Below are 11052 nucleotides of genomic sequence, written 5' to 3'. Positions count from 1 at the left end.
GCCACCACAACAAAGGTTGGATAGAAAATTGTTGCTGTTAATATTACTTAAAAAAAAAATATTCCCAAGAAAATCGGTCAATTTACACAATTACTTGCTAAAGGGCTGCAGTCCTCTTTGCATGCGCATTTAGCGGCAAAAGAGAAGACAAAACTTTGACGCATGCGCACTTTCGTCGATCTGTGATTTTCGACCTTGCTGCAAAGCAATTAGCAAAACATGCTGCTCCGCTCCAGCTGAAAACGCAAACAACTGCAAACTTTTCGTCATTCTTAATTCAAAACCTTTTTGACCAAAATGTGGCGATTGCCAGGTCGCCACCTGGGCCGGTTTGGGCGCCAACTCAGGTCGCAGCACGCACTGGCCGGTTTGAAGGAGGGCTCGGAAGTCGAGGGTTTTGAGGTGACCCAGGTCACCAGGGTGCCGGAACTTTTCCTCGACCCTGTGGTGCGCCTGGAGCACAAGGGCACCGGCGCCCAGTACCTGCACCTCGCCAGGGCCGACGACAACAACAACGCGTTTGCCGTGGCCTTCAGGACGTCGCCCAGGGACAGCACCGGCTTGCCGCACATCCTTGAACATGTCACCCTCTGCGGCAGCAAAAGGCAAGTTAAATTTTATTACATAACTTAAATTTTTTTTAATTATTTACTTCTCTTCAGATATCCAGTGAGAGACCCGTTCTTCAAAATGCTAAACCGGTCGCTGGCCAGTTTTATGAACGCTATGACGGGGCCAGACTTCACCGTCTACCCTTTCAGCTCTCCAAATCAAAAGGACTTCCACCAACTTCTATCAATTTATCTGGATGCGGTTTTCAAACCTTTGTTGAGAGACATGGACTTCAGTCAAGAAGGATGGAGGCTGGAGCATGAAGTAAAATCAGTATTGGCAAAATAAAAATCAAATTAAATGAGAGTTTCTGTCTAGGTTGTTGGAGATCCGAACAGTCCGCTAGTGTTGCGAGGAGTGGTATTCAACGAGATGAAAGGTTGCTTTGCTGACCCTCAGGCTCGTCTCCAGCAGGACCTTTTGTCTCACCTCCTGCCGAGTGACACTTACGCCCACGTTTTCGGTGGAGAGCCCCTGTGCATTCCGGCCCTCACAGCCCAAGACCTCCGCAACTTCCATGCTCAGTGTTATCACCCGAGCAACGCAAGAATCGTCTCTTACGGAAACTTCCCTCTTGGAGAAACTCTTCAAAGGTTGCAGGAAGAGCAGCTTGCCGGCTTCACAAAACAGACCCCAGTGGCCTCTGTCCCGAGAGAAAAGAGATGGACCGAGCCAAAGAGGGTCCATGTTACATGCACCCCCGATCCCCTTGGTGCGGCCACAAATCCTGAAAAGCAATCGACCTTAGCTATGGCATATCTTTGTGGTGATGCAACCAATGTTTATGAGACTTTTACTCTTCAGGTTTAATTTACGTTTGTAACTTTTTTCAAAAATAATGAAAAAATTTCTAGGTTTTGTCAGAGCTGTTGCTCGGAGGGCCGACGTCTGTTCTGCACAGGGCCCTGATCGAGCCTGGAATTGGTGACGGATTTGCCCCATGCACCTATTTTGAAGCACAAACCAGAGACACCTTCTTCTCTGTTGGTCTGCAAGGTGTGGCCGAAAAGCAGTTTGACGAAATCCAAGACGTCACCAAAAACGCCCTGTTGAGTGCAAGAGACAAAGGCTTTGACTCCGAGCACATCAAGGCCATTCTGCACTCGATGGAAATTGGCGCCAAAACGCAGTCGGCCAACTTTGGTCTCAACATGGCCCTGGGAATTTTACCATCCTGGAATCACGGAGCTGATCCTGTCGAGTGCCTAAACCTGTCTGCAAATGTGGCGCGGCTTAGGAAGCAGCTGGAAAATGAACCGAAATTTTTGCAGGTAAAATATTTCATGAAAAATCAGTAAATCAAATAATATTTTTGAATACAGAATCTACTCGACCAATACTTGTGCTCCAACCCTCACGTCCTGACCATCACAATGTCCCCTGATGAAGGTCACAGTGAAAAACTTGTCCAGGCTGAGAGCAAAATTCTATCGGACAAAGTTTCTGTTCTTGATGATTCTGCCAAAGATCGAGTCCTGGAACTAGAAATTGGTTTGCAGAAGGAGCAGATGAAACCGTCGGATACCTCCTGCTTACCAACCCTGTCAATGAGTGACCTCAACCCTGAGCCTCAGAAGTACATTTGCAACAAGACAAAGATGGGCAAAAAAGAGATCCCCGTTCACATTTTTCCTCAGCCTACAAATGGAGTGACTCACTTCAGGGCATTGCTGGACACTTCGAGGATCAATCCTCAACTTCGGGACACCTATTTGCCCTTATTCTTAGCCGTGGCCACCAGAATGGGAACCAAGAAGAACGATTATCGCCAGTTCGATCGAAAAATTCAGCTCTGCACCTCTGGTCTCGGCATGGGCAGCCACATCATTGAGCACCCAACTTTAAATGGACAGTTTCTCGATTCTATCCTTCTTTCTTCAAATTGCCTGGACAGAAATTTGGGCAAGATGATGGATTTGTGGAAAGAATTGTTGCTCGAGCCGAGTTTCACGGACAGGGAGCGACTGGAAACTTTGGTTCGGGCGACAGCGGCCGAAGTGGCGAATGGGGTTGCCTATGGTGGTCACAGGTATGCCATGCTGAATGCCAGCAGCAGACTGACCACTGCCGGATCAAATAGAGAAAAAGACTCTGGATTGACATTTATTTCCCAAATGAAGCAGTTTGCATCTATGGAAAAAGAGGAAATGGAAAACACATTGAACAAACTTCAGGTAATTTATCACTTTTTGATTTCCATATTTGTTAGAAAAAATGACTTCAAAAAAATTTAAATAATTCATTAACAGCTCATTTATTTTTTAATTAAAAAATCTCATTTGTTTACATTCACAGGAGCTTTCAAGCATTCTTTATGAAAGTGGTCTGCGATGCTCCGTGAACGTCTCACCTGGAGAAACTGATTCTGCTTTGAAACAGTTGGAATCAGATCTGATCTCTAGTCTGCCAAACCCAGCATTCAACAACATGTATCGCAAAAATGAGCTGATTCAGGACGCTGGCACAAAAAGCTCACAGCACCATGTGTTGCCCCTTCCGGTTGGCTACCTCGGCAGGAGCATCGCCACTGGAGTTCCGTATCTTCACCCAGACTTTGCATCCCTTCGAGTCGCAGGCCAGTTATTGTCTGCACAATACCTGCACTCAGAAGTGAGAGAACGAGGAGGCGCTTACGGATCTGGAGCTGTCATGAATGCCTCGGGTGTGTAAAAGATCTATTTAATAATTATATTTAATTAATTTCATCTTTAAAAAAAATCAGCCAGAGTGATTTCGCTTACGATTTATTTCTGTATTTGTTGCAGAAAATTAAATTTTTATTATATTTTAGAATTGTTTGCTACGAGAATTCTCTAAATTGAAATTTCATATTTTTTACCATTTTCCTATTCAAGTTCAAATCACCTAATGTTAAAATAGAAATATATGAAGGTTTAACCATAAAATTTATATTGAGCTTGAGGAAAACTATTTTGAAAAAAAAGATTACAGTGTAGATACCAGACACCTTATATCAAATAAATTTTTTAATTTAATTATTGCAAATAGGCAAATATTTTAAATAATTTTTAATTCGCAAGATCCGCCAAATAATTATCTGATTTTTTTTTCTTTCGCAGGCAACTTCTCGTACTACTCTTATCGCGATCCAGAGGCGAGCAGAAATACCCCCAATGTGTTTAACAACTCGGCGTCGTGGCTCCTTAATCCAGACAACTATAAGGCTGAGCACGTGGATGAGGCCAAATTGAGCATTTTCCAGAAGGTCGACGCGCCCACGGCTCCTGGTGATCGAGGGATGAGCCTTTTCCTCTCGGGGGTCGACTTGGAGATGCTGCAGCGACACAGGCAAGCAGTCAAGTCTGTTAGGGTGGAGGATGTTTTGCGTGTGGCCGCTAAGTACCTGGACCAAAGAGAAAATCCACTCACAATGGCAAGCTCGTTAATCGGCCCGCCTTCCAGTGACTTGGACGATTCGTGGGAAGTCTTAAATGGCTGATTAATTTAGTTTATTATTACATAAAAGCAATAAATTCGTAATGTCACTGAAAGCAATTTAGCGTTTTTATTGCAGATTTGCGTTAATACATCACTGATAATTTTTAACTACACTCTGTACACTCAGTTCAAAACATCAATTAAAATTTCTAGTCCCAGCCTCAAAAAATATCGAATTCACAACAGCGTCAAACTAAATTTGTTTAAATTGTCCAATATGGGAACCAAAAAACTATGGCAAACTACTCATTGCTCTGATTTTCTTCGTTACTCTGGGCGACGTCCTTGGTCGCGTCCGCAGTTGAAACGTCCTTCCTAAAATCCGAGTCTAAATTAAAACTTCTGCGCAAAATTTACCGTCACCTTTCTAAACACTGGTACAGCCGATTGAAGCCAGTGTACTTGCAGATTAGCGTCGGTCCCGTAGCCAATTCGGAATTCGCTGCCGGAGATTCGGTCATGATTGGATAAAACTCTTCTGGAACAAAAATTAAAACTTTAATGAACTCGCAGAACTTCACGGCCAATTTGATTTTGTCAGCGTCGTTTTATTTAATTTCACGCGTGGTTGTATGCAAGTTTAGCAAAAGAGAGAATTGGTTGCTCTCATGGAACTAATGTGATTCTATATGCGCTAGAAACGCTTTTTCTTTCTTCTTCTAAGTCTGGGAAAGTTTCACGAGTGATGTTTCTTTTTAAGAGAAAACTAATTCAAGTTAAAAAGTTTTTGCTGAGCATTTAAAGCAGCTGACCTTTTGACTGCGCGGGCGTCGAAGATCTTTTTCCATAGCGGCTGTTTATGAAGAATTTATCCGCCCTGGGCTGCACGTTGCCTTTAGGGCGACCGCCGCCCCACAGGCGAACCATGTTTCCTGAAAGAAAATACTGTAAATATGCGGCCGACTCAAAATTCCAACAGAAACTTTTAATTAAACGCTCTTGCAGGCGCGGTTTGCGTTCGAGGCTTTTGAAATATTTATAATATGCGCAACATTAATTTTAATAATTCGCAATTTGAGCATATAATTGGAAGGCACTTTAATTTTTATTTTCCGACTTTACCCATCGGGCCGGGAACTCTTTTTCCGTAACGCGAGTTGGTGAAGAAAAGCTGCTTGCCTTCTAACTCGTTCATCCCTCGCTTTCCATATCTTGTGAAAGTCTGAAACTGCTGCTCGTACGCTGACTCAGCCACCGTGGCCACCAAAAACACCAGCAAGGAGGACGAAAGCACCAATCGCATCTTCCATGTGCTCTGCAAAATTAATTTTTCTTGAATTTTCAATATTTTTCAACTTTTTTTTTAATTAGTATGGAAGCATTTTATGACTTCAGTTCCTATTACTATTTAAATAGAAAGAACACTGAAATGAGAAAAAATTTCATGAAAATAACTCCTTTGAATTTCATAAATGAAAATTGAGTTTCTAGAAATTGCTAAAAAAATATATATGCACAAGATGGGACTTTTTTCAGGAAAGAGATGAACCTTTTCAGCAAAATGTCAAAGAAACATCCTTCTTTCATTTGGAGTTTAAAGAGTGAAAACTCATAATTGTTGCATCACATATCATGCTCTTTGACTGGGAAGCTCTTTAATCTTCAAGAGCCGCACGTATAAGACACAAAGCAGATGTTTCTGCTCTAATTACCACTAATCGAGATGCACACAGTTCAAAAAGCAGCTACCGGCGACAGTGTCATATCGCGCGGAGAGAGCAGCTCTCAAATGAATGTCACCCTAATTGCTCTCGGTGCACCCGCGACTATTGAGAAAAACGTATCCGGCAATTTTAAAACCCATTCTTTAACAAAATGAAAGTAAAATTTGGAGTAAAAAATCATATCATTGTCGCACAACAATTTAGAGTATTTTCAGTACTTTGTCATTTGTTTAAGATCAAAATTATTTATTTGAATCGCCACTCGCAGTCAATATTTTAAGAAGTAAAAAGGTTCTTTCTAGAAAGTTCATTTTTTATTAATAAATTGAACGACTCACTCTCAAGGAAAGTTCTTAAACCATATCTGAAAAATTAAAAATAATGCTACACAAATTTATAAATTTAATATGACCAACAGAGGCTGAAATTGAAATAATCAACTCATTTATACTTTGAATTAAAATTTTATAAGAATTATTTAATTAAAGGTATCAAAATTTAAAATCATTTTAAATTAGAAATTTAATTAAAACCAAATAATGCAAAGCTACTAAAAATTTAATGTTTAAAAAAACTAATTAATTTGCTTTTTGTCTCCTATAGGTAAAAAAATGTATTGATGAATAACTCATCACCTTTATTTTATACAATCATACACATGTCTCTGCACATAATAATATTGCAAACAAGAGATGAGTGATTGCTGGTTTAACTTCAGATTTTATTCCATGTTTCGTAACTTGTAACACATCACGATTATAAACGTTTACGTAAAACAAATTAAAAGCGCGTAACTTGCGTAACCTATTAAATTTATTGATATGATTAAACGTTGCTCATTCAAAGCTATTCCGTAAATAGCTGTGAGCATATTTCCGATCTTATAAATATGACCTAGATATTTCAGAAAAACTCTAAAAAAAAAATTAGAAAACACTTAGCTCTCTAATTGAGCCTTTGAATGAGCTGTTTACTATAGAGGTGGCTTCCAATTCTCTTGAACTTCTTCGAAATTTTTTCTGGACTTTTTTTACAAAATATTAATTATTCATCTGTTTATCCAATTGCTAGGTTTTTTTTATATATTATGTCCTACGTTTTCAAAAAGTAAGCATTTTGAGATCTACAAATTAATAAAAGAAGGAAAACTCATGATATTGCAAAAGAAATATTGTCTTTTAATTTATAAGAAGCTTCAAAAACATTGAGGGCTGCTTAAGCAAACGAAGCAAACCAATTCCTCCTCCAATTACAAAAACTCTTTATTATTTATTTATTTATCATAAGCATTTCAGGATTTGACCGAAAAAGTCCTACAAAGGGTCCTAATTGAATAAAGCAAACTTTCTTTTTTGAATGCCCCTTGCCTAATCATTATAAATTGCAATTTCAGCTGATTTTCTTAGAGCAACTAAATCTCTGCTGTTCAGTTGTAGTAAGTTAAGAGTTGATGAAAAGGTCCAATTAGAGCATTCAGAGCACATTTCTGCAAGGGTAGAACTTCCAAATTAATTAGAAAATGCTCAAAAGATTGAATCCGAGATGAAAAAAATTCGCGGTGAAGCAGCAGGTCGCGGATCAATTTTCTCCTCAACAAACAGCTACCTACGTCTTTGGCCAATTAATCATTTGAATGTGACAGATATCAACATCTTGAAATCCAATTTCCTCGTCGCGCCATTTGCTCTGTTTGCACCTGCTTTGGTGCGACGAAAATCCGACACCGACGTGACGAACTTGCATGTCAGCACGAAAGAGCCTGTAAAAATTAATGGCCGCCCCATCCATTGATTTTAATCCGTGTGTTTGCCCTCGGACGATTCAATTACAAGCGGGATGAGCGTCATTTACTAAAAAGTCACCACTTGCTTTCCCACGGCCCCCAACTCCGCAGCGCGTCCGCAAACATATTTGCCGACTGCTTTATGGCCATAATGCATCTCTGTGAGCGCCCACGATCGGCACATATACCAGAAGGGTATGTAATTAATATGGCTCAAGGAGACCATTTCTCTTTTACCGGCACGTTCGCACTTTTCCCCGGACAGGGCTTGATTTCAATATATTTTCTCCCAAATCTCTCCAATCAGCCTGAAATACGCCGCACTAAAAAGGGAAGAAATTGGAGAAAGAAATTTAACTGCTGTGAAAGGTCAAAAATTAAAAACTAGCTAATAACTAATAACAAAAGTATAAAGTATTAGATATTTTTTTTTTAATATTTTTTATTCATAGAACGAATTGGGGTTCATTAAAAAAATAATTGATTCGCTTGTTTACTTGTATTCAACTGCATGATTGTTTATTTTTTTAAGACGAATAATTCTAAAATTAAAACAGGTTTGATTTTTATGTATAGAGAAATCTCTCTACATCAGCTCATAATCAATTTTGAGGTATCTCATTCATAAGATATTCTCAAAAGAGAAAGAGATTTTATTTTTACTTTTAATAGAAAAGGTTTTTAACTGTTTTATCGTTTTTTATTTGTTTATACTTGCCAAGAAAAAAATTCCTTGTCAACTCTGTTTCCTTATAATTTAAAGTAATTTATTTGGACATTTTCTCATTAATGTCAATCCTTAAAAATGGAAAACGCTGACGGGATTCGGCTTTGATGGAAAATAAACTATACTCATATTTCCTGCTAAATTTTATTTTGAGAGTGGAAATATTAATAAGGCCCAACATTTGAATCGCATTCATACCAAATTATGAATTTAACAAAACCTCACGCTTTTGATTCACGGTTTTGGTTCATTTACGAGCAAAAGTAAATATTTATCCGCCGCGCTGCATCATATTTATAAACGCATAGTGGCTTTCATCCGCACCACCGGACTTAATTAAATAATGATGATTACGCTACATAAAACAGAGCGCGGCTTTCTGCCGGTAGAACCGCGCTGTAATTATGTCCGCACATTAAATTACATATTAATTACGTTTGGAGGCAGAAAAGAGCGGCTCGGCGCAACAATGGCTATGCGGAGGAGAAAAAGCGGCGCCTTTTTAATTTGGCCTCTGCATTGTTTCTCGTGCGAGTGTGGTGTCGTCTTTTGAGAGATTTAATGACGCTAGATAACAGGTGCGCATTAGGCATTAATTAAACGGCTAAAGTGTTATTACCGGCCGTTGCATTAAAGTGTGCATCGAGCACCGCCGCGGTCACTTTTAATTAGATACGAACCCGCCGCGGCCCAACTCATTTTCTTCTTCCCACACCACCTGCTGGATTGTTTTAATTCGCGACTCTGAAAATAAGCCTTGTCACTTGCAGCGCTTTTCGTTGACGTTACAAAAGAAAGTTGCGATTTCAGGAAGTTTTTATATGTGCCTTATTATTTTCTTAGCCTCAGACAAAACGCGTCGACCACAAAGAAAAGGGCTCCTTCCTAATGGATGATGTTCTATGAATAAAGCTTTCTTTGAGAGACCTTTTTGAGAGAGAATTTTTTATAAGCACCTAATGGGCAGTTTTGTGACGTACTGCTTTTTTATACTTGTTTTTTATTGCATTTCCAACTTTTTGAGCAGATTAATAATTTTTTTCTTAAAACAACAAATCATCAGATATTAATTAGATGTATCATGTGTATATACAACAAAACAACGCATACAAAAATATACAAAAATTTATTTTTCCGTGCAATTTAATTGGAAAACTTTTGCTCGTTTGTTTCACATTCGCTCAGATGGTATGATCTAATGTTATTTCCACTTTTTTTTTTGGATTAACAACCCTTGTTTGAATTTGTATGATACTTTTCATTGTTACCGAAAAGAATATAACAAATAATTTTACTTAATTAATTTTAAAATAAATTTTTAATATTAGGGAAATATCACATTTATTCCCAATTTTAATTCTCTTTCAATTGACAGTTACAAAAGTGATTTTTCCCCTAATTGTTGCAAAATAATAAGTATGTGCGAATTAATCAGTTGTGTTATGTGTATATGATTGTGTAGCGGAACGAAGTATAAAATGAAGAAAAAATGGCAAGAATTTTGCAATGCAACCTCCAAGATCAACCAGTCGCAGCAAAATCACAGAAATATTAAAATACTAAAAAACCAAAAAGGTTTTAAATACTTTGCTTAATTATGATTTTTCCTCCATTGCGCTCCATTGCATTGATATATAAAAAAAAACGTTTATTGGAGCAACAAAAATTTTAGGCAAAAACACACATCATTGGAATTCTTTGGGATATATTTAATTTGGCACACTTCCTACATTTTTGCTCTTCTTTTGGTGTGATATTCTAATTTTCTGCCAGTTCGTGTTGTAAAAGGTAGGGTGTTTATTTTGAAAACGGTATCCTTTGACGCGTCAACAACTTATTTGTATGTTAATAGAGTCAGCCTAACGCTTTGTGTTCTGACACGGCTCGCTTTTACTTGCGGAAAATGAAGAAAGAAAGACCGTTTAGAATATATATAGAATGTAGGTTTTAAAAGTTGATGTTCACCCTACATAATGAATAATCATGTTTAAAATTAACAATTACAGATAATTCCAAATTCCAGTAAAAAAGTGAGCAATTTTTGGGAGAAAAATTCATGAAAGATACAATAAATCAATAAAAAAAGCATGATTTCAACCAGATTAAATCTAGTATTAAATCTCAATTTAACCATATTCCGGTTTAATCATTTAGAGTTCTAGAAAAATATTTGCCTTTTTGTAAAACATTCAATAATTTTCTTCCCCTTAATTGATTTTCAATCAGCGTAAATTTTTTTAATAATTAGGACAAATAAACAGCAATAAATTTAAAAAAAACCCAGAGCTTGTGGATGTGGATTATTAAGTTTTTAAAATACATTTCTTTAAACTATTCACAAGTCTTCTAATATCTTTAAATACTGGAAAACATTTTTATCATAAAAAGATTTGATTCATTCTTTTCAACTATTAAACTAAATTTGAAGGTGCAAACATTAACTTTTGCTTTAAAAATCATTTAATAAAATTAAAAATGAACAAACACATTAAACCTATCGTCAATTTAGTAAAAAGAAAATAATTTTGATTGTGCGAAACATAGCAGAAAATTAAACTTACCATGCTGAAGCTTCGAGTGGGACAGCAGGTCTCTTAGGTGGGCAGCTTCTCGCAAAGGTCTACCAAGGGGCGAGGGCGCGCGGAGATTTTTAAGCCCGCACCGCGCGTCGACATGCGCCCCTAACAGGTGGGCGTCGCGCCCTTCCAACTCCCTCCAACCCTCCGTGCAGCGAGCAGCGTTCAACAATTTTCTTACGAAACGCAGAACTCATTCTTGCAGCTTCACTCAATCAAACCAGGTCCATT

General features: G+C 38.1%; 2 protein-coding genes across 4 annotated transcripts; one reads left to right on the top strand and one right to left on the bottom strand.

Annotated features, from left to right (window-relative positions):
* The first annotated feature begins 186 nt into the window (after window positions 1–186).
* LOC132193543 (presequence protease, mitochondrial) lies at window positions 187–4139 on the top strand. The gene is made up of 7 exons (XM_059614273.1): window positions 187–605; window positions 663–876; window positions 931–1416; window positions 1467–1883; window positions 1935–2786; window positions 2908–3274; window positions 3693–4139. The coding sequence occupies exons 1-7, from the start codon at window positions 298–300 to the stop codon at window positions 4070–4072; spliced, it is 3024 nt and encodes a 1007-aa protein (XP_059470256.1). The 5' UTR covers window positions 187–297; the 3' UTR covers window positions 4073–4139.
* Window positions 4125–10863, bottom strand: LOC132193544 (RYamide neuropeptides-like). Of its 3 annotated transcripts, none has more exons than XM_059614274.1 (5): window positions 10807–10863; window positions 5134–5326; window positions 4824–4943; window positions 4435–4549; window positions 4125–4386 (listed from the first exon to the last, which is right to left on the bottom strand). In XM_059614274.1, the coding sequence occupies exons 1-5, from the start codon at window positions 10807–10809 to the stop codon at window positions 4314–4316; spliced, it is 504 nt and encodes a 167-aa protein (XP_059470257.1). In that variant the 5' UTR covers window positions 10810–10863; the 3' UTR covers window positions 4125–4313. The 3 variants fall into 3 exon arrangements, with proteins under 3 accessions (XP_059470257.1, XP_059470258.1, XP_059470259.1); XM_059614275.1 differs by having other exon boundaries at window positions 4435–4546; XM_059614276.1 differs by having other exon boundaries at window positions 5191–5326.
* Between the last annotated feature and the right edge of the window lie 189 nt (window positions 10864–11052).

This window comes from Neocloeon triangulifer, unplaced genomic scaffold (genome assembly GCF_031216515.1).
Source record: "Neocloeon triangulifer isolate White Clay Creek 2 clone unplaced genomic scaffold, ASM3121651v1 ptg000004l, whole genome shotgun sequence".
NCBI lineage: Eukaryota > Metazoa > Arthropoda > Insecta > Ephemeroptera > Baetidae > Neocloeon > Neocloeon triangulifer.
This window is presented reverse-complemented; position numbering and strand designations above follow the sequence as displayed.